The sequence below is a fragment of the Mustela erminea genome, chromosome 18 (assembly GCF_009829155.1).
Source record: "Mustela erminea isolate mMusErm1 chromosome 18, mMusErm1.Pri, whole genome shotgun sequence".
NCBI classification, from domain to species: domain Eukaryota; kingdom Metazoa; phylum Chordata; class Mammalia; order Carnivora; family Mustelidae; genus Mustela; species Mustela erminea.
Window position 1 is genome coordinate 60,648,862 of NC_045631.1, and position 20,289 is coordinate 60,669,150.

The 20,289-nt window shown below is 68.4% G+C and overlaps 3 protein-coding genes and 1 long non-coding RNA gene across 9 annotated transcripts in view; 1 reads left to right on the forward strand and 3 right to left on the reverse strand.

Annotated features, from left to right (window-relative positions):
- The window catches only part of LOC116578181, a 23,136-nt gene extending 20,399 nt beyond the window's left edge, over positions 1-2,737 (reverse strand). Inside the window, exon 1 of the long non-coding RNA XR_004280760.1 lies at positions 2,726-2,737. This is a non-coding gene — a long non-coding RNA (uncharacterized LOC116578181). The remainder of the gene's footprint in view (positions 1-2,725) is intronic.
- FSCN2 (fascin actin-bundling protein 2, retinal) lies at positions 1,148-7,806 on the forward strand. Of its 2 annotated transcripts, XM_032322130.1 has the most exons (5): positions 1,150-3,141; positions 6,380-6,536; positions 6,846-6,967; positions 7,313-7,480; positions 7,576-7,806. In XM_032322130.1, exons 1-5 carry the CDS (start codon positions 2,316-2,318, stop codon positions 7,779-7,781), a joined length of 1,479 nt encoding a protein of 492 aa, XP_032178021.1. In that variant the 5' UTR covers positions 1,150-2,315; the 3' UTR covers positions 7,782-7,806. The 2 variants fall into 2 exon arrangements, with proteins under 2 accessions (XP_032178019.1, XP_032178021.1); XM_032322128.1 differs by having other exon boundaries at positions 1,148-3,141; positions 6,846-7,480.
- A 255-nt stretch (positions 7,807-8,061) lies between these two features.
- LOC116576945 lies at positions 8,062-9,886 on the reverse strand. Its single transcript, XM_032319500.1, has 3 exons — positions 9,874-9,886; positions 8,391-9,187; positions 8,062-8,338 (listed from the first exon to the last, which is right to left on the reverse strand). The coding sequence occupies exons 1-3, from the start codon at positions 9,884-9,886 to the stop codon at positions 8,075-8,077; spliced, it is 1,074 nt and encodes a 357-aa protein (XP_032175391.1). The 3' UTR covers positions 8,062-8,074.
- Positions 9,817-19,523, reverse strand: FAAP100 (FA core complex associated protein 100). Of its 5 annotated transcripts, none has more exons than XM_032322116.1 (10): positions 19,255-19,523; positions 18,935-19,053; positions 17,222-18,147; positions 15,989-16,145; positions 14,497-15,266; positions 14,255-14,394; positions 12,945-13,061; positions 11,049-11,135; positions 10,581-10,718; positions 9,817-10,346 (listed from the first exon to the last, which is right to left on the reverse strand). In XM_032322116.1, exons 1-9 carry the CDS (start codon positions 19,417-19,419, stop codon positions 10,587-10,589), a joined length of 2,613 nt encoding a protein of 870 aa, XP_032178007.1. In that variant the 5' UTR covers positions 19,420-19,523; the 3' UTR covers positions 9,817-10,346; positions 10,581-10,586. The 5 variants fall into 5 exon arrangements, 3 of the variants coding, with proteins under 3 accessions (XP_032178007.1, XP_032178008.1, XP_032178009.1); XM_032322117.1 differs by having other exon boundaries at positions 14,255-14,391; positions 19,255-19,522; XR_004280749.1 differs by lacking the exons at positions 9,817-10,346; positions 10,581-10,718 and adding exons at positions 12,407-12,601; positions 12,659-12,730.
- Between the last annotated feature and the right edge of the window lie 766 nt (positions 19,524-20,289).

A 20,289-nucleotide genomic window follows, 5' to 3' on the forward strand; every position in this document is an offset into this window, starting at 1 on the left:
TAGCTCGCACCGTGAGTCAGTGCCAGGCAGCCCCACGCCACGCCCACCTGGGGCTGCGGGGCCCCAGGGACCAAGAGGCCACTTCTGGCTCTGCCACCAAGCGGCTGCCTGGAGCCAGGCCCACTTAGCGCCTGGCAGCTGGGCTTCCTCCCACGGGACACGTGATGTCCATGAGCGCCCTGCCAGCGCCAGTCAGCGCTAATGAGGCCTTCATGCCAATTGGGCGCTCCGGGCTCCTTCGAAGCCTAGCTGCAACTGGGGAGACCATGGGCACAGCTGCCCCCAGGCCCCCTGAGCCCTGACGAAGTGACCAGTGCCAGTGAACACCTGCTCTGTGGGTGTCCCTACAAGCCTGGGGGTGGCACAGAGGGAGACGCAGCGAGAAACAGGTGCGGACAGCCTCATGGCGTGTACCCCCAGACCAGGGACATCTGCCTGGCATCGAGGCAAGGCCTGGGCCCTGGGCACGCTCCGTGGGGAGGGGGTGCTACCCCGGACCGTCTCTCCCTGCCGGCGGGCACCTGGCACGCAGCGCAGTCAGGCCCACAGTTGGTGCCCCATCAGCGAGTGGGGGTCACAGAGGTGGACAGGGCTAGACCAGCCCCCGGACCATCTCGCAGCATGCACAGCGCTGCTGGGGGGACGGGGGCCCGGGCGTGTCTCCCAGCCTCCCACCCTGGTCCTCGGTGCTGCCGGGCACTGAAGCTGCTGCCCGGGTTTGAGGGGATGCAGGAAGGACGCCCGAGCCGTCTGGCCTGCCCGACCCCGGCCCCCACCCTCGGCTGGACCCTCACAGCACTGGGCCCCATCATGGCCCCCAGAGGGTCAGAGCGGTGAGCCTGCGGCATCAAGGGCCCAGAAGGCTGTGGCTGGAAATGCCCGCGGCCCCAGGCCCATTCCCCCAGGGAGGCCTGAGGGTCACACACTGTGATGAGGAAGAGGACACCGAGGCTGGCCCGGGCCCAGGCTGGGCAGCTCTAGTTTCACTACTTGGCTCCCAGCCCCTGAGGCAGGTGCAGGAGACAGACAGGCAGGGTGCGGCTGGGCTGGCCCCTGCGGGTCCCCGGGGATGTGGCCCCCTGGACTCAGGGAGGAGGGAGTGCAGCCAGGTGGGGGCTGCGGCTGGAGGTGCTGGGTCGGCGGGGGTGGGGTGGGGTGGGGGCAGCTTCTGGCCTCTCCTAGCGGGCTGGCCACACTGCTTCTGCTGAGAGGGCTTTGCCCCCCACGCGCACCTGGGACCAGGCTCCGTAAAGACGCCGCAAGTCAGGCGAGTTGCCCCAGCCACAGGAGAAACAGTTAGGGGTTCCCAGGCCCCCGCAGCAAGGCTGGCTTCACCACAGCTCACGCAGGGAAAGGGGAGCAGCCTCGTGGGCTCCTTGAGGTGCTTAAGGCACAGGGGTCAGCCGAGGCCTGGTCCTCTGACCCTGGGTCCGACCGCCGCCGGCTTCAGGATGGCCCCTGCTCTGTGTTCACACTCCACGGACCGGGGCCTCCTCCCGGCCCCGCACAGCCAGGCCGCCTGGCCTGACGTGAGTGAGCGTGACCCTGGCTGGGGCCTGGGTGCCAGGATAGGGGCATCAGGGCACACGTGGCCACTCCCCGGCCCCACGTCCCCTGGGTGCCACCTTCCCCGCCCCGGCCACCCTGGGGCAGGTGCAGGTCCTGGGCTGCCGGCTGCAGCCCGGGGATGGCTGAGGGGGACGGCACGCGACTCCAGCTCCAGGCTGCCGGAGTTGGGGGGCCTTGCTGGGCTCCTGGCACCAGGAATCAGAGAAGCAGTAACTGGATCTGGCGGGGGTTCTGGCGGCCGCCGGGGCGGAGGGCTGCGATCGGGTTGCGGCCTCGCTGAGTTTTCCACCAGGCAGCTTTCTCGACGTTGGGAAGGAGCTGGGCTGGTGAGTCCGTGCACTGGGTCTGGGGGCCCTGGCGTGGGGCACAACGAGGAGAAAGCCTGAGCGGCGCAGGGGCCGGGAGGCGGGGCACAGGGCCGGGCGGCCCCAGTGTGGACAGGGAGGTGGTCAGCCCTCGGCGGGCGGAGCTCTCCACCCCTGCTGGCCCTGGGGCTCCGGCCGCTGGAGCAGTCCGCGAGTGGCTGAAATCCAAGCTGGGGTAACAAAAGGCAGCCGCCGTCCCTAAGCCGGCGCAGCTCTGATCCGCCCCCCCCCGCCCGTCCGCTGCCACCCGCGGGCCCGCAGCCACTGGCCAGAGAGTGGCGGGTCCATGCCGCCGGCCGGGCCTCGGGGGGACCTCGGGGGCTGTGAGCACGCGGAGAGCGCCTCGCAGGCCCCTCGCGGGGTGCTGGGCCGGCCCTGAAGATGCCCACCAACGGCCTGCACCAGGAGCTGAAGGTCCAGTTCGGCCTCGTCAACGACACCGGCCGCTACCTGACGGCCGAGAACTTCGGCTTCAAGGTCAACGCCTCGGCCCCCAGCCTCAAGAGGAAGCAGACGTGGGTGCTGGAGCCTGACCCGGGGCAGGGCTGCGCCGTGCTCTTCCGCAGCAGCCACCTGGGCCGCTACCTGTCCGCCGAGGAGGACGGGCGCGTGGCCTGTGAGGCCGAGCGACCGGGCCGCGACTGCCGCTTCCTGGTGCTGCCGCAGCCCGACGGGCGCTGGGCGCTGCGGTCGGAGCCGCACGGCCGCTTCTTCGGCGGCACCGAGGACCGGCTGTCCTGCTTCGCCACGGCCATCTCGGCGGCCGAGCTCTGGACCGTGCACCTGGCCACCCACCCGCAGGCGCACCTGCTGAGCGTCAGCCGCCGGCGCTACGTGCACCTGTGCACGCGGGAGGACGAGATGGCGGCCGACAGCGACAGGCCCTGGGGCGTGGACGCGCTCATCACGCTCATCTTCCGGAGCCGGCAGTACTGCCTGCGGTCCTGTGACAGCCGCTACCTGCGCAGCGACGGCCGCCTGGTGCGGGAGCCCGAGCCGCAGGCCCGCTACACACTTGAGTTCAAGGCCGGCAAGCTGGCCTTCAAGGACGCCGACGGCCACTACCTGGCGCCCGTGGGGCCGGCCGGCACACTCAGGGCGGGTCGCAACACGCGGCCGGGCAAGGACGAGCTCTTTGACCTGGAGGAGAGTCACCCGCAGGTGGTGCTGGTGGCCGCCAACCACCGCTATGTGTCCGTGCGGCAAGGTAACGTGGGTGCGGCGGCCGGCGGGGCTGGGCAGTGGCATCCTCACCGCACGGGTGGTGGCCAGTGGGGCGCAGCACGAGGGGCGGGGCGGGGGGGGGCCTGGGGTCCCGCGTGGGGGTGGCGGCCGAGCACTGGTGGCTTCAGCGTCGGGCGGACAGGATCCTTCTCAGGACCCCTGAGCCCAGGCCGTGCTGGACACGGGACCGCGGAGCCCCGGCCCGCTGCCGCAGGGGTGCGGAGGGCAGGTCCCGCCCGTGCTGGGCTGGCCCCCCACCCCTTTCCCTCACCTTCTCTTCTCCTGCTTCATTTTCTGAACTTCACAGGAAGTTGGGGAAGGGGCCACGCACAGGCTAAGGAGCCAGCAGGAGTGCCGTGGGCAGGGCCCTGGTGCCCACACCACCCGTGCCTGACCCATGGGGATCCTCACCCAGCCTGGGGTAGAGTGTGGAAGGACCTCGGGGTCCCTCCGGTCTGGTGGCCTCCCGCAGGACCCAGGCTTCCTGGCGGCAGGCACGGTCTCTGCCAGCTGGGTGGAGCTGGCTGCCCGTCCTGTCCTGGCCCATTGGCTCCCTGCCTCGCGTGGCCAGCGTGCCTTTCCGCACACCATCCCATGCCTGTGGGCACGGGCAATCCCTCCTTCCCCAAGACGAAACCGGGCCCAGGCCAGCAGTTGCAACTGTCCCCTGCGTGGGCCCCTGGGTCTGTACCCCCAGGAGTGGCCAGGCATGCCCTTACCAGCCCCACTGCCACCTGCTAGTCCTGTTGGCTGAGGCCCAGCCGCGGGCACGCAGAAGGGGCCCCCCTGCCTGGAGCCAGGGTTCCCAAGGCCAGTCCTGCGCCGCAACGGGCAGTCCACAAACACCTCCTGAACGCCTGTCTGGAACATGGCCAGGTCCCAGGGCACGACGGACTGTCCGCCCTGTCCTTCCTGGCACAGGCCCTGCGGTCTGGCCACACCATTCTCTGGCCTGTGGGAGTTGGCTGGTTTGTCAACCACGTGAGCCGCGTCCTCTGTCGGCGGGGGGGGGGTGGGGGGGGGGTGGTGCACACAGGAGCACTTGGACGGGCTCGGGCCGCGGGTAAGGCCGTGGTGCTGCAGGCAGTGGAGGGACAGAGCGCGCTGGTAGTGACGGCGAGGGACTGCGCATACGGGCTCTGCTTCCCCCCGGAGCCCCTGCGCCTGACTCTGTCTGTCCCGGCCGCACCCCGACACGGACAGGCTCTGCATAGAAGTCAGAGCACCCCACATTCGCCTGCTTGCCTCGGGCATGTGACCTGCCCCCCCAGATGCTCAGATGTGGACTTGGCAGCGAGTCGACGAGGAAGCAGGATGTGCGTGTCCGTCCTGGGGGAGGAGAGCTACGCTGTGGGATCTGCTGCGGGGTGGTGACAGGATCCCAACAATTCTGCTGGCCAGGCAGCCCCCGAACCTGTCTTCTTCCCATAGGGGGTCTCGGAGTACCCTGGCTGGCCTGTTTTCCCCACCCAGTATCTTTTTTTTTCTTTCAAGATTTTATTTATTTATTTGACAGACAGAGATCACAAGCAGGCAGAGAGGCAGACAGAGAGAGAGAGAGGAGGAAGCAGGCCCCCTGCTGAGCAGAGAGCCCAATGCGGGGCTCGATCCCAGGACCCTGAGATCATGACCTGAGCCGAAGGCAGAGGCCTCAACCCACTGAGCCACCCAGGCGCCCCTCCAGTATCTTTTTGGGCTGCCCCCATCGGCCAGAGTCGGCTGTTTCTGTTGCCCCCTCTGCCAGCCTTGAGTGGGACAGTGGAGCTCAGAAAACAGACCACGTGGCTCAGGCTACGAGGACATCATCTCCTGTAAATGGAAGTCTGGAGGCACGGGGTGGTGGGGACCCAGGCAGGACACCATCACCGGCTCCATGGAGTTCTCAGAACCCTTCGCTCTCTCCTCCTTGTGGAGCTGTTCTCGGAGGACAGCTCTGACCTCGAGCTGGGTGCCTTGTGGTCACAAGACGGCTCCTGCTATTCCAGCAGAAGCTGTGGGAGTCAGAAACCCCTCGGCCAGTCTGTTTGGGGCGATGCTGGGGATGCCAGTGGGGTCAGCCTCCGAGGGGCCACGGTGCAGCCCGACTCAGGAGTCCTAGCCTCCCTCTGCCCTCAGCACCTGCAGGGACGGGTCTCCCACCCTCCGTGGTCTGTTTCAGTGTCACCTTCTCCAGGAGCCACCCCAGCCCAGGCCCACAGCACTCACAGGCCTTGGACAAACTGTCTGTCATCTGTGTCGTTACTGCCGGTCACATGCCTGGAGCCTCAGGCGCCCACTCAGTTCAGTGCTGCTGATGGGACGGCGGGGCCCACGGGGTCCACGTGAGAAGGGAGACAAGAGACCTCCCTGGGCGGCTTTGGAGGGAGCGACCTTGGGAGCTGAAGGACAGCAGGTCCCACCCTCTCCAGCACACACGTGCCCGGTGCCTGTTCTACCTTCCTGGGGACGGGGCTGGACAGGATCCGGCCCTGACCCTCAGGGCCCCATTTCCTCCGGCTTCACACTGGAGCCTGGCCGCACTGGGGAGCTCTGTGACCTGTCACATCCCTGGAAACAGGGGCATGGTTTATGGGACGATACTAGGGAGACTCTAGAGCCTGGCCTCTGCCCCGCATCCTGGGCATGGTTATCCCCAGTTCCATCCTTCCAGGAACCCCAGGCAGCGCCCCAGAGTTTTGCCCTCCTTCAGGGTTCCTAGGAGACCAGACACGTACAAAGGGGGGCTGGGGTGGGGACAGTGGGCCAGGTTTTCCTCTGTGCCCAGGAATGGACCCTAGGCCCCAGCTGGGGTCTTCCCCAACTTGGGCCCTGGCTTGGGGAAGAAGAGGGACCTCACTGTGCTTATCCAGGGGCTTAGGGGTGAGTTATAAATAGAGGCTGGTGTAAGTCTTGGGTCGAGAGAGCAGTAGCAAGCAGATTATCTAATGATTAGCAGAGGCAGGGGATTTGCTGGCACAGAAGGGTCTGGCTCCTGGGGCTGCGGTAGAAGCTTGGCCAAGGACCTTCAGAGAACTGGACACTGCAGTCCACGGTGGGCCCACATGGCCATGGCGGCACCGCCTCCTACTCTCCGAAAAGCGCCTTCCAAATCTTAATTCCAAAGGGTTCTGAGACCCCTTCTGCCTTCAGGGTTGCCCCAAGAGCATGCTTTTCCCCATCTTTCTGCTCCCCACTCCCGACCTGGGGAGAGGTGTGAGGGGCTTCCCCTATCCTCCCTCTAGGGGTCAATGTCTCAGCCAACCAGGACGAGGAGCTGCTTCATGAGACCTTCCTGATGCAAATTGACCAGGAGACGAGGAAGTGCACCTTCTATTCCAGTACCGGGGGCTACTGGACCCTTGTCACCCACGGGGGCATCCACGCCACAGCCACACAGGTGTGAGTGCCCCATCCCCATCTCCACCACCACCACCACCACCACCACGCCTCCTCCACTGCCCCAATCACCACCATCTCCACGGCCTCCACCACCTCCACCTCCACCACGAGGACCACTGAATCAGCCCAGCCGAGAAAATACTCACTGGGCAAGGGGCAGCTCTTAACAGTGGCGGGTGTGTCCGTGGAAGACAAGCGCCTGTCCCCCCCCTCCCCGGGGGGTTGGTACTGGACCTGAGGGGGATGGGAAAGCCTGACCCTGAGCTCCTGTCTTGCTGCTCTGAGGGGACTTTACCCTGACCTTCCCAGTTCTGCAAACACCATGTTTGAGGTGGAGTGGCGTGGCCGGCGGGTGGCCCTCAAGGCCAGTAATGGCCGCTATGTGTGCATGAAGAAGAACGGACAGCTGGCGGCCGTCAGCGATTTTGTGGGTGAGCACTCCTCACCAGTCCCAGGGCCCAGGGCGTCCTCACCGCTGAGCTGGTCCCTCCTCCCGGCCCGGGCGGCCTTGGCAGGGTCCTCCTTGTTGGTCAAGATCGCTCTGGACGTCAGGGAGAAATCAGAGCCCCCTATCTCCACTGCACATTTGGGGAACCTGGGGCTTAGCGGTAACAGGCCTCTTGCCAAGGTCACACGAGTCATGGCAATGGCAGATGTGGGCCCAGTGTCCAGGCCAGGAATCTGGGCCCCTTCTGCCCCCAGACCCCTCCCATCCTACCCACCCCGGGGAGGACGGCGGGCGGGGCCGTGGCGCCTCAGCCCCTCCTCCCCGCCAGGTGAGGACGAGGAGTTCATTCTCAAGCTCATCAACCGGCCCATCCTCGTGCTGCGGGGCCTGGACGGCTTCGTCTGCCACCGCCGGGGCTCCAACCAGCTGGACACCAACCGCTCCGTCTACGACGTCTTCCACCTGAGCTTCAGCGACGGCGCCTACCAGATCCGAGGTGCGCGGGGGCGGGGTTAGGGCCCCCCCTGGGGCGGGGGTGGGCGCGGCCCCCGGCTCCCGCGCGCGCCCCGCCGACCCGGCCCCCGCCCGCAGGCCGCGGCGGCGGGTTCTGGTACACCGGCAGCCACGGCAGCGTGTACAGCGACGGCGAGCGGCCCGAGGACTTCGTCTTCGAGTTCCGCGAGCGCGGCCGCCTGGCCATCCGCGCCCGGGGCGGCAAGTACCTGCGCGGGGGCGCCTCGGGGCTGCTGCGCGCGGACGCGGACACGCCGGCCGGGGTCGCGCTCTGGGAGTACTGAGCGGGGGCGCGTCCCCCCCATTAAACCGTGTCTGGGACGCAGCGGCTGGCGGGCTCCGTGGCGCCGCGAGGGGAGGGTCGTGCGCGGACGGCCCGCCCCAGCCCCGGGGCTCCGGCCGCGGCTGCTCCACCTCCCCACCCCGCAGCGCAGCAGACGCAGGGCGGGCGCGTGTGGCCCGGAGTGGGGTCCAGCGGGTGGGACACCCCGGCCCCGGCAGGTGCCCCCGGCGGAGTGCGGGGTTAGGCCGGTCGCAGGGTCTTGCGGGTGAGGATCCCCCCACGCGGATCCGGGTCTCAGGAAAAACCCAGCACAGGTGAGGTGAGAGCGACCCCGTCCCTCCCAAACTGGGTGCCAGCGGCCGGCCCTGGGGAGAGGGCCCCTCTCAGCCCTGCACAGCCCCTCCGGGGCCTCCACGCTGCCCGCACCCACCCCACCCGCCCCAGACAGGCCGGATGCCAAGACAAGGTCTGTGGTCCCGCAGCCAGCAGCCAGGTACTCCCCAGCCCCCAAGGACCCCCACCCAGAACAATGCCTCTTGGAGGGGTCGGGTGGCCCAGTGGGAAACGCAGAACCTGGGGTTGGGAAGGGGACCACACACGCGTGGCCCAGAGCCTGAAGCGAGGAGGAGACCAGACGCCCCGCCCCTGAGCCCAAGCCCCTCCCCGCCCCTGGGGCCTGAGAGCCCGTCCAGCGAATCCAGCCAGTGTGGGCCGTGGGGACTGGGGCGCTTTGGGAAAGGTGTGCGAGGCGGGGCGTGCAGCACGGATATGCCCGAGCAGAGTGGACATGGAGGGATCCTGCCCCCACCCACAGCCTCTCCCCAGGGCCCGCCTCAGCCCGGCCTGCTCCGGACCCCACTGCCTCGCCCAGCCTTAAGGACAGAGGGGCTGGACCCCCGCGGGCCCACTGGCCAAGGGGGGCTGAGTTAACCCTCTGAGGACCAGACACCAGAGCCTCGAGGCTGCAGAAGAGCAGGTGGCCGCAGGCCCCACGGCCTGTGCTGCCCCCTGGCGACACCAGGCCCGGAGGACGGGGGCTCCCCCGCCGGGCGCTTGCCCAGAGATCACAGCGGGACACTCCCTTGGGGTCCCCGACTTCCCTTCGCTGGCCTCTGCCAGGAGTGCACTTGGCCTCAGACCCGTGCTGAGTGAAGCCCACGCGGCCTAGGGAGGGGAGACAGGGACCAGTGCCCGGAGGGTCCACCTGGGACTGCGTGCAGGCCGTTCCCGGCGCGCCGGAACCGTGTGGGGGACAGCGAGCCACATGCAGCAGGGGCCGCTGAGGGGCTCCGCGCTCGGTGTGGCGGCCCGTCCCTGGTGGGGCGATGACAGGGCAGCCCAGCGTGAGGCTCCAGGAGCGGCTCCCCCCGAGCTCTGTCCCGACCCACTTGCCCTGGCCCCGCCCATCTCTCCCAATTCACAAAGGTTCCACAGGATTCCACTTTATCTCCCGCCCGCGGGTTGGCTGCCCAGCTTGCGGGTCTCCTCTTCTGGAAACCAGGGGGTGGGGCTCGAGTGACTGCGGCCTCGCCTGCCCCACCAGGGCCCTCCGGCCAGCAGGCGGGGGAAGGGGGGCGCCCTCTCCCTCTACTGTGTCTGCATCCCTGGGAGGGTGCGGGCTCATGCCTCACCAGGGTCATCCTGGTCAGCAGCCTGGCGGAGGTGGCAAGTGTGCCTTGGACGTCATATGGGAGCTAGAAGTGGGGACCAGGGGCAGCCCAGCCCAGCCCAGGCCTGGGGGACAGGCTTCCAGCGCTGCTCTGTCCACAGCCAACATCTGTGCCCACCACCGCCTCTAGCATGTGGTCCGTGTGGCCTCCCTCTCTCCCTCCTTGGAGACGGCCTGTCCTCCCTGGGAACCGCTTGCTTGCCCTGTGGGCTGGGTGGGCCCTTCACCCAGGGCCGGGGGACTCTCCCTGGCCCCCACGACCACGGAAAAGACCAAGGCAGGGTTCATCTATGCACACCCCAGAGGAGGCCCAGAAATGCAGTCAGAGCTGCTGCCCCAAAACACACACACACAGTGACAAGGCAGCTCCATGGGGAACAGACTTTTCCCGCAGCAAGGGGGGCCTCGCAGCCCTTGCATGTACAGGAGAGCACCATGTTGAGTCCAAACAGGGGGTCACCCCCGCCGACTGCTGGACGCACCAGCACTGGAGGGCCACTGAGTGGCTGCTCAGGCCAAGGGGCCCTGGAGACAGGGCACAGGGCTGTGCACGGCCCCGGCCACAAGCACCTACCGTGGGAGTGTCAGAGCCACAGGACAGCATTCCCAGTGGGTGGCCTCAGCAGCAGCCCGTAAGTGAGGGGCCCCGAGAGGGAGGAGAGGTCTGTACTTGGGGGAGCAGGCAGTGGGGCAGGCAACAGCCATGGCCAGAACCCCCGAAGTCCCAAATCTGGAAACTTTCTCCTGGGCCCGTGGGCTGCTCTGGGGCCCGGACCCTGCACCCGGGGCCTGACTTCTGAGTTGGGGGGGAGGGGGGACAGACGTCGTGGATCCGGCTCCAGGGCTCCAGGCCAGGGACGGCCAGGTATGACCAGGTTCAGCAGGAGTCGTGGGCAGCTACCGAAGGGGAAGGAACACTGTGCAGAGGCTGGGGCCGGGCGGGATGGGGGGCCATGAGTGCCACTTCACGCACACCCCAGAGCAGTCGTGGGCCCCATGTCCCTGGTAGTGCCCAGTCCACCTGCCACCCCCAGCCTCACGGCCAAGGTCAGGAGCCAGGAAGCAGCCCCTGGTGTTCTGCGCTTCTCTCCATAAAGCCACGAGGATGCTGGGCTTGTGAGAGGGGCCCACCTGGGGTCACACCAGGAGGAGGCTGGGGCTGCGCAGCTGCTGGTGCACCTGCAGGAGCCTCTGGGCGGTGGCCTGGAGGCTGGCTTCGTCCTCCGTGCACAGCCGGTCCCGCAGGGTCTGCACCTCCCGCAGCAGGGTCTGCCGGTGGGGGCAGCAAGCTCAGACCCCCCACCTCGCCACTGGGCACGGCCCCTCTGGGGGACAGCGGTTATGCACAAACCCTACTTGGTATGTGGCAGGTGACCCACAGCCAACCCCCCCCCCGCAGGCGACAGGAAGGTCCGATGGAAGGAGCAAGGCTGGAGACAAGGAGCCACGCCCACCCGCATTCCCCCCTCCGTGGCTGAGCAGGGGGCAGGCCCCCCACTGTGCGGGGTGAGCCCTGTGTTCCCAGAGGATCCCGGCCAGGGACAGTGTCACGGAGCAGGCCGGCGGGAGGCCGTGGGGAGGGGAGCCGGAGGGTCTCACCTCGTGGCTGCTGTGGGTCTGCTGGAGACACTGTATACGGAGGTCGGGCGGGCCGGGGATCCGGGCAGCTTGCTCCACGACCATCCTCTGGGGGCAGGGGACAGGGAGGCTGGAGCCGGTGAGCTGGGCTCCTCCCACACCGCGCCACCACCTCCACGGGCCCTCGACGACCGACGGAGGACTCGGAGGTCGCCCTCCGAAGCTCCCGCCGCCCCTCCCAGCGCTTCCCTCATCCCCACGAGCCGAGCCGTCTCCCGCCACCGTCTCCCAGCCTTCGTCCCAGGCCTGGTGCCCACTGCCCGCACGGGGGCCACCAACCTGCCCCCTCAGCACGGCCCCCTGTGGGGTGCTGCTTGTCCTGCGCTCTGGGGGAAGCCCAGGGTCAGGCAGCGAGGCCCCCACCAGCCTCTGTGGCGGGCACCGCACACCTAGCAGGGTCCCCCAAACTCTGCGTGGCCAGCACACACACCGGTTCCCCGGTGCACTCCCGTCACGGGGCGCAGGGCGTCCGCTGCCAGGACCAGGGTCCATAGCCGCGTGACAGGCCTGTCAAGGGACCACCTGCAGCCCTCCGTTAGGGGCCAGGTGAGGCGGGAGCACGGCCCCAGCAGCTGAGAGACCGTACGTGGACGTGGGGCCTTTACAGATGAGCTCATGTGGGGGGGACCCAGGTCGAGTAGGAAGTGATCAGAACACAGGAGCCTCTGGAGGTGGGGTGGGGACAGCTGTGTGAGTGCGGGAGAGGTCTCGGCCGCGGGCGCCGGATTCCTGCCGTTTGGGTCTGGTCTGTGGCGGTCATGGCCACACCGGGACGCGCTTCCCCCAGCACCACGCTAACCATGTGACCCCTGACCGTCATGCCGGGTCTCGGCCGGGTTGTTAACAGCCTGATGGGGAGACCCCGGTCCAAGAGGCTCCCCTCTGAGCAGAGGGAACGGGAACCACTCTGGGGGATGGGTGTCCTTTTTGGGAACCTGGCACTACATTCCTGAGCTGCGTGAGCCTCAGTGGGCCCATCAGAGTGCCGAGTAGGGGACAGCGGCGGGGCCGCCTGCCGGGCGCGGGTGGGTCTGACGGGCGCGGGTGGGTCTGACGCAGCAGCACTCAGGTCCTCGTGGAAGCCTCGACGGCTGCTTCTCTGGTTCTCAGGGTGTGGGTGGGGCCGGGGAAGGTGCGCTGGTGCGTTCCCCGCCGGAGGGACAGCGGCCACGGCAGACTCCTCCGGGGCCGCCAAAGCCGCAGTCAGAGTGGCGGGAGGAGACGGCCGGCTGGGCCCAGAGACTGGGCTCCACCGGGCCAAGGGACCAGGTGCCAGGCTTCACGTGGACCATGGGCACCTTCTCAGATCTGGGACTTACGGCGCCCAGAAGGCAGTGCAGCCGCTGGCTCCCGCGCTAGACGGGGCCCCTTGTGGCGTCTGCGAGGGCGGAGACGTGGTGGCTCGGACTGCAGGCACCTCAGCGCAGGGCCCACGCCGGCACACGCAGCCCCGGCACACGCAGCCCCGGCACACGCAGCCTCGGGACCCACGCCGGCACACGCAGCCCCGGGGCCCACGCCGGCACACGCAGCCCCGGCACACGCAGCCCCGGCACATGCAGCCTCGGGACCCACGCCGGCACACGCAGCCCCGGCACACGTTCTCTCCGCACAGGCGCTGCTCAGCCAGGCCAGTTGGGGACCTGAGTTGGCCGCGGCAGGGAACACACACAAGGTCCTCCTCAGCGGCCTGAGGGCTCATGGGAGCACAGGCAGGGTCTGCCACGAAGAACCACCAGCACAGCTCCCCGCACAGCCCAAACGGGCAGGAGCAGAGGTGGTCCTCCAACCCCCACACAGGCAGCCCCACCCCCAACAGCGCCCCCCGCCCCCGGCTGCCCAAGCAGACCCGCACACCTGCAGACGCCCGATGACCGCGTGGTGTGCGCTGCACAGGCTTGCCGGAGAGGAGCTCTCCACCCGGATCTCCACAGTCTGCAGGGGCCCTGCTGCGCCCAGGTCGGTCATGGCCACCTGCCACACAGAAGAGCCTCACCACCCACCCACGGCCCCGCCAGCCCCAGACCACAAGCAGCTCCAACTGCCCTCAAAGGCCCTGGCAGCCTGCACGCCCAGGCCTGGCTCTCCCCACCCGATGAGAACTTGCATCAGAAAGACCAGTCGGCCACCCAGCAGTCACCCAGCTGGAACACGTGTGCAGAAGTCCTGTTTCCTTGGAATCTAGAGCCACGGCACTCACTCTACGGCCAAGGGATTCTGTGCCCGCCTGCCAACCCTGGACCACCCATGCCTGGACTCCCCTACAGCACACCGGGCGTCCCGGGCCACCTAACAGCAGGGCCAGGGTTTCAGATGTGAGACAGGGAGCAGGCTGGGCGGTCCGTCCCCCGGGAGCTCCAGCTGCAGGAAGCTGAAGACAGAACCGGCGAGGACAGGCCACAGGCAGGACAGGCCACGGGCCAGGACATGCTGGCTCACTCTCCACACAGAGCGCGAAGGACGGGCCCCACCCGGGAACTGAGGAAGGCCACTGCTCCTGGCACTTCTGGAACCCTGAGGTGTGTTAGGGCTGCGAGCGCTCTTGAGGCCAAGAGCACTGGTGGGGCCACCATCCAGGCCCAGAATCAGGACCCAGGGACGCCCCAACCTAAACACGCTGGTCTGGCCTGAAAGGCCGTGTGGCAGCCAGGGACCAGCCTGCCATCTTAGGGACATGTGTCCTGGCAGCCTGGGCTGGTCCGCAAGCCCGCTGGACGGTGAGAGTCTGCCGGATGTGGCTGCGGGCCTGCCGCCATGAGCACGCTGGGAAGGCAGGCGTGTGTGAAGGACGGCCAGAGCCCAGGCAGGCCCGCACGGTGTCTCGGCACCCCCGGGGCAGCTTCTGCAAACGGGCAGGGGTTTGGGTGCCTGAGGACCAGTATCAGCAGGTCCCGCCCCGCGGTACTCACGGCTGCCAGACACAGCTAGGGAAGTAGGCCACGAGTGCCAGCAGCGCACACGACGGGGTGCCCCCACATGAAGGTCAGCCTGGTTCCCACACAGACCCCACGCCCCCACAAAGGCTGTTCCAGCACAGCCGAGCCTCAGACAGCAGGAAACTCTATGCAGTGGGGACCGGTCACTGATCCCCTCAAGCAGCGCAGACATAGCTGGCTTGGGGACGACACTCAGAGACGCTTTTCCCCAGGGTCCAGACCCCCACGTGCCTCTCGGACGGTCAGGTGCACATCAGCGCCATCTGGGGCCACTCCCTGGACCGAGGGCAGCTGGCGGGCTCGCACAGCGTCCAGGGCGGCGTTCTCGGCAAGGAGCCACTGCAGGGTGGCACAGTCCACGGACGTGCCTGCTGGGCGGGGGGCTGTGGTGAGTTCGGGCAGGGCCTGTAAGAGGGAGGAGCCCGATGTCCACACACCCTGAAGCCACGGCGAAGGCATCCGACACCACCAACCTGAGTGACGGTCCCCCAAGGCAGCCCTCAGCAGCTCTGCAGACACTTTGATCGTGGCCACCGACGGAGGCAGGAACTTGGCCCGCAGGGAAGCAGGTCCTGTCGGCTCGCTGCGGGGCCCGAGGAGAGATCCCAAGAAAGTATCCACAGGGTCGCACAGGGGGCCGAGCAGCCCGGGCGCCTGTGTGTGGGCTGGGGCCAGGCCAGGGAAGCGCAGGCACCAGAGCACGTCCACGGTGTGCTCACACAGGGGCAGGCAGATGCCGTCCTGCTCGGGCAAGATATCAGGGCGGCACTCATCCAAGGAGTCCTTAGAGGACTCTGACGGGGCACGCGCCCCGCCCACGACCTCCCTGAGGCTGTAATGGAGTACGCAAGACACGGTCAGGGGCAGGTGCAGGACGCCATCCTCCCCGGGGCCCAGGGGCAGCGTCACTTCCCGCCGATCGCCGGGGCCCAGCCGGTCCACAGGGATGGTGTAGGTGGTGGCTGCGCTGGCCACGTCAGAGTCTGAGGCAGAGGCGCTGGTCAGCACCCGCACACACAAGGCCCAGCCCCGGTCCAGATGGAGGCCGCTACTGTTCTCCAGCTGGCAGGTGGCAGTCAGCACGTCCTGCAGCTGTGGGCGGCTCCAGGCAGTCGTCACGGTGCACGAGATGGGCCTGGGGCCCTCCCGGCCGGACAACAGGATGCAGCTCACATTCATGGCTTCGTTGAGGCAGGTCAGGGCCTTGTTCCGCTGGTCAACAGCCTTCCTCAGAGAAGACAGCCTGGAAAGAACGAAGGTGGCACCCACGGGGAGGCGCGCCGGCGGGCCCCTCGTCCCCTGCTCCTGGGACTGGAAGGCACCAGGACCTCACTCTTTGCTGTGAAGAGCAGGCCACTGCCTCCGGGAGCAGCGCTGCAGCCCCGGCCACGCCGAGCCCCGCCCAGCGGCCCCCAGCATCGGACCCCGCCCCCTCCCAGGCAGCACAGCCACAGCGCAGCCCGGCCTGCTCACTGGGCTCCCGGCCACCGCCAACCTCGTTGGCGCCGCACAGCCTGGGGCGTCTGCACATCCCCGGCCATGTCCCTCGTCGGCCCTGTTGATCCTCTGTGGCAACAGTGCGACGGCCGAGGACGACAGGCGCCTCAGAAAGGGCCCGAAACCACAGGGCATCGCACAGAAGGGCAGGCAAGGGCTGAGCGGAGCCCGTTGCTCTGAACAGGTCAGAGGAATATGCCGCTGGGGCCTAGGGAGGCAGAGGCCTCCGAGGAGAGGGGCCCACTGGGGGAGAGCCGAGGAACCAGCAGGGGCCGTGTCCTGTACCGCTAACAGGGAGAAGCTGCAGGCGGGATGTGGAAACAGGGGACATCCCTTTCCCCCGACGCAGCTTTCCGCCATGCAGTGTGCCACCTGGGGCTCTCCCTGGGGTCAGAGGCCTGGACCCACGCTGCCCCCACAGACGCAGCACCGGCCTCCGGCCGAGCCACCTGAGGCACAGCTGCTCACCTCTCAGAGACGGTGCCGATCCCAGATAGCAAGTCCTTAATCTTCTGGCCAGTACTGGCCGCAGCGGCTCTAGTGGGGCCCGGCACCTCCGAGCTCAGCTGCAGGCGGCAGGTCATCAGGCGGCCCCTGGTGGACAGGGCCAGGAGCCTCACGTCACCTGCAGACGCACACCGGTGAGACCCGGTCACCGGGTGGGGGAGGGGCAGGCTACTGGGGGCACAGCACAGAGGTCGACAGCGCGCCGGCCCCCGGCAAGAACGAGAGGGTTCTGGAGACGGCCCTGAAGAGCCCAGATGCGCACCAGGGGCCGGGCAGAGCCCCTGCCCACGTCCGTCCCTGCACACGATCCGAAGGGTCCTCCCTGGGGAGAGTGCTGGCACACAGCTCAGTGCTGTGGGGAAGGGGTCTGGGAACGGGACCAAAGGGGGCTGAACAAGGACGCGTGTGGCCTCATCAGCCAGGTGCAGCTGGCCTGCAAAGCCCCGATGGTCTGCACAGGGCAAGGCAGCGCACAGGTGCCCCTTTCTCGCTCCACACTCACAGGGCCTTTCCAGAAGCCTGTGGTCTCTCTAGCATCGGCTGGTCCCCCGACCCCTGGGCTCCTTCTCCTGCAACTGTCTGCTTGTCCCCTGCGCCCAAGGCCACCAAGGCCCCAAGCCCTGGGCCGTGGTGTGGCAGCCCAACAGCGAGGCACGGAACACATGTGAGCCATGCGGCGGCCTGGCGCTGCCGACCACGTGGCTGTCCTTCCGAGCGGCACAGACGCTGGCCTAGTCCGTGCTTCCTCCACGAGGAGTACCACCCCGTGGGCCGAGGGGGGCACCGTTCTCGCCTCCCCCCAGCGCTGTCCAGGGAAGACACGTCCAGCACGCAGCTCCAGCAGAGCCGCCGGGGGCAGGCCACACAGGAGGCAGGCAAGCGCTTCCCAGCCTTCAGAAACATGCCGGCCTTGACCAGAGCCCTCCCGGAACTCCCCACCACAGAGCACCTGCCCGGGAGAGATGCCCCGCCCCTGCCCACACACCAGCAGGCAGCCCCCGCCCCCCCGAGGCAGGTGTCAAGCACCAGCCTAGGGCAGCTGGGGAGGAGCCTGCCTGTGAGGTTTGCCGAAGATGGGAACAACGTGCCAGTTCACACGCAGAAGACAAGCCCGCGAAACTCCAACCCCCCCCCAGCCCCGGCATGACAGGCGGTGGCGTCTCCGTCTCCGGCTCACGTAGCACCACCTCGTACCTTCGGGCACCTCGGACAACACTGAGAGGGTGACGACGCTGCAGACGCCCAAGCCGGCTGGACACAGCAGAGATGGCGGGTCTCCCAGGTCCCCACTGGGGACGCCTTCCTGAGCCAGGTCCACGACACAGAGCTCCGAGGTGGTGCTGTGGTAGACACGGCCACCTCCGCCACAGGCCGCACAGAGCACGGGCCCCGGCAGCCGGTACTCCCGCAGCTCCGGCACCAGAGTCCCAGCCTCGTCCCAGCCGGCCTTGATGGTTAGGACCCGGCCGTCATGACCAAGTGCCACCAGGCAGTCAGGGTGTGTGTCTTCCACGTCCTGGGCCAATGACTCTGTCTTCACGGCCCCAATGAAAACAACAGGTTCCTCCAGGTGATGGAGAATCTTGACAAGGGCCTTCGGATCGCCAGGGGACAACTTTGAGGTGACCAGAGTCTTCAAGACCACACAGCAGAGCTGGCCATCGGGGAGACCACAGAGGATCACAGGTGACTCCAGAAGAGAGGCGTCAACTCCAAACAGTAGCCCAAAGAGGGCCCGTTCCAGCAAGAAGCCCCCAGAGCCCTGCGCACGGCTGTGCAGAGCACTGGGGCCCGCTGGGGACACACAGCACAGCACTGGGAGGAAGCGGGGGGCTGTGGGCTCCCCAAGGGGCCCAGTGAGGGGGCTGGAGATGGACAACTCCACCTCGCCAACCTGGCCTCTGAGTCTGGCGTCCTCTCCCGGACGGGGGCACTCAAACAGCTGTACCTTCCAGTGGGCAGGGCCCTGTGCCAGGGTGACGAGCTTATCAGCAACCACAGTGAAAGTACACAGAGCGGCATCTGGGAGCAGGCAGGCGTCTGGGTCCACGGAAATCACGGCACAAGGAGGCTCGCCGTCCTCACTGTCCTGGTCACTCCCGTCATCTTGGTTCATGCACCTTCAAGAACCAGGGAACTGTGAGAACACAACTAAGCTGTCTTCCCAAGAAACCACCACTGACCACACTGGGCCGGACATCTTCCCAGGCAGTGACCTCGGAGCCCGTTAGGGCCCCTCAGCACTGTGGGGAAGGCCCACCTGGGAGCAGCTGGCCGGCCACAGACCTCCGGCCTGCCCGAGGACTGCTGTTGTGAGCGCCCGTGCCCCTGGGACCCACACAACAGGATGCACCCAGGCTTCCAGAAACGGGTTCAGGAGGAAACGTCTCGTCCGCGCAGAACCGTAAGACCCCCCCCGCACCGAGGTCGAGCCTCTGAACCGCCCCCCATTTCTAGGTCCTGAGACAGCAGCGACCACGGCCGCGTCTAGACCTGCGCTGGCACACAAGAGAGGCCGAGCTCCTCAGGACAGGCCCCCTCCAGCCTCAGCGTTCAGGGCGCGCTGGCGGTGACCGCTAACTTCAGAGACCCACCTACGGCCAGGGGGACAGCATCCTGCCTGGGGCTGCACGCTGCGCCGCCTGAGCCCCATTTACTAAGGACTGTCCTGGAGACGAGCCTGCTGGAGGATGCCCGGGCTGGGGGCCAGGGCAGCCCAGACTTCGGAGCTGGCCCCGCGATCTCCCGCCCCACAGGGGACGGCTGGTGTTGTGCTGTGACCCCGATCTAGGCCACGCAGGGCAGACAGGTCACAGTGGCCAGGGTAAGGAGGCCAGGGCCGGGCACGAGGAGGAGTCCCCGAGGCCGGGCCGGCCGCCCCCTCTGCCGCCCACTGTTCCCCGTCACCTGCTCTCGGGGTCCGGCGACAAGCAGTAGATGCCCCTCCGGGCGCAGAGGACGTAGAGCAGCCCGGGGACGGCCGAGAGCTCCAGCTGCCACACCGGCGCGGGGAAGCTGTACACGGCCTGCGCGGGGAGAGGGCGGCGTCGGGCCGGCGGCCGGGGCGGGGAGGGAGGAGCGGGCGTCGGAGACTCAGCTGCTGAGGGCCCAGCACCCGGCCTCCGAGCCCGCAGCCCCCTCGGGCCTCCGCGCCCCCGGCCGCCCGCCCGCCGCCCGGCCGCCCCCGGCCCCCCCGCAGTCTCTCCCCCGGGCGGCCCCGCGCTCACGGTCAGCAGCCTCCCCCCCTGCTCGTAGACGGAGACCCGCTCGCTCCCGGCGGACACGAAGACCGCGGGCCCGTGGCACAGCACGCGCGGCCGGCCCGCCGCCAGGCCCCCGAGCGGGCAGCGGAAGCTCTCGAGGTACTCGACCCGCGGCTCGAGGCCGGCCATGGCGTGGGCCGGGGGCGCGCGGGGGGCGCGGGCGGCGCGCGGGGGGCGCGGGCAGGCAGCTCCGACCGGGGCCGCGGGCGCTTTACGGCCGCCCACGTCGCGGCGCGACCTCCGCCGTAAAGCGGCCCGGCGGGGGGCGGGGCCGGGTCGGCGCGCGCGCTCCGCGGCTCGGGGGCGGGGTCCCGGCCGGCGCTCCGGCGGGTGGGCGGGGGCGCGCCGCTGCGGGGAGGCCCGCGGACACGGCGGTTTGCCAAAGGGCCAACGTGTTTGAAGCCAAACGCGGGACACCCCCCGTCCTGCGCGCCGCCCCGGGCGCCAGCCGGGCTGGGGGACTCCGCGGCCTGCAGCCCCCCCCCCCACGCCGGTGCGGGGCCTCGGGGCCCGGATGGTTGGGACCGAAGTCGCGTCGCGCCTCCCTCGTGCGCCCCGGAGCAGGGCCCAGTCCGGGACCTGCCGGGACGAGGGCTCCCTCGGGCCGGAGCCCGGAGCCGGGGCTCAGCGAACGCCACTCCTCGGGGGCAGGAGGCCCACTCCGAGAGCGATTTTGTGGGGCGTCGGGGGCGACTAGATGGCATGGGGGATGGGTCACCGCCCTCAGCAGCTGAGTCTCCGACGCCCGCTCCTCCCTCCACGCCTGGCCACAAGCTGTCCGTGGCTGTGCTGGTTTGGCTGGTCGATGGGTCACCAGCACTCAGTCGGGATGAGGGGGGACCGAGACACCGGTCACCCTGGCGGCCCCCCTCATTTCCCCCAGGGCTTCGGAGACAGCTGCTGACCACAGAGGGGCCAAATGCTCTCTTCTGGAGAGCGTCCCTGAAGGGTGTCTGTGGACGGAGGTCAAGCACACCTCACTGCTTTACGCCAAGGGAG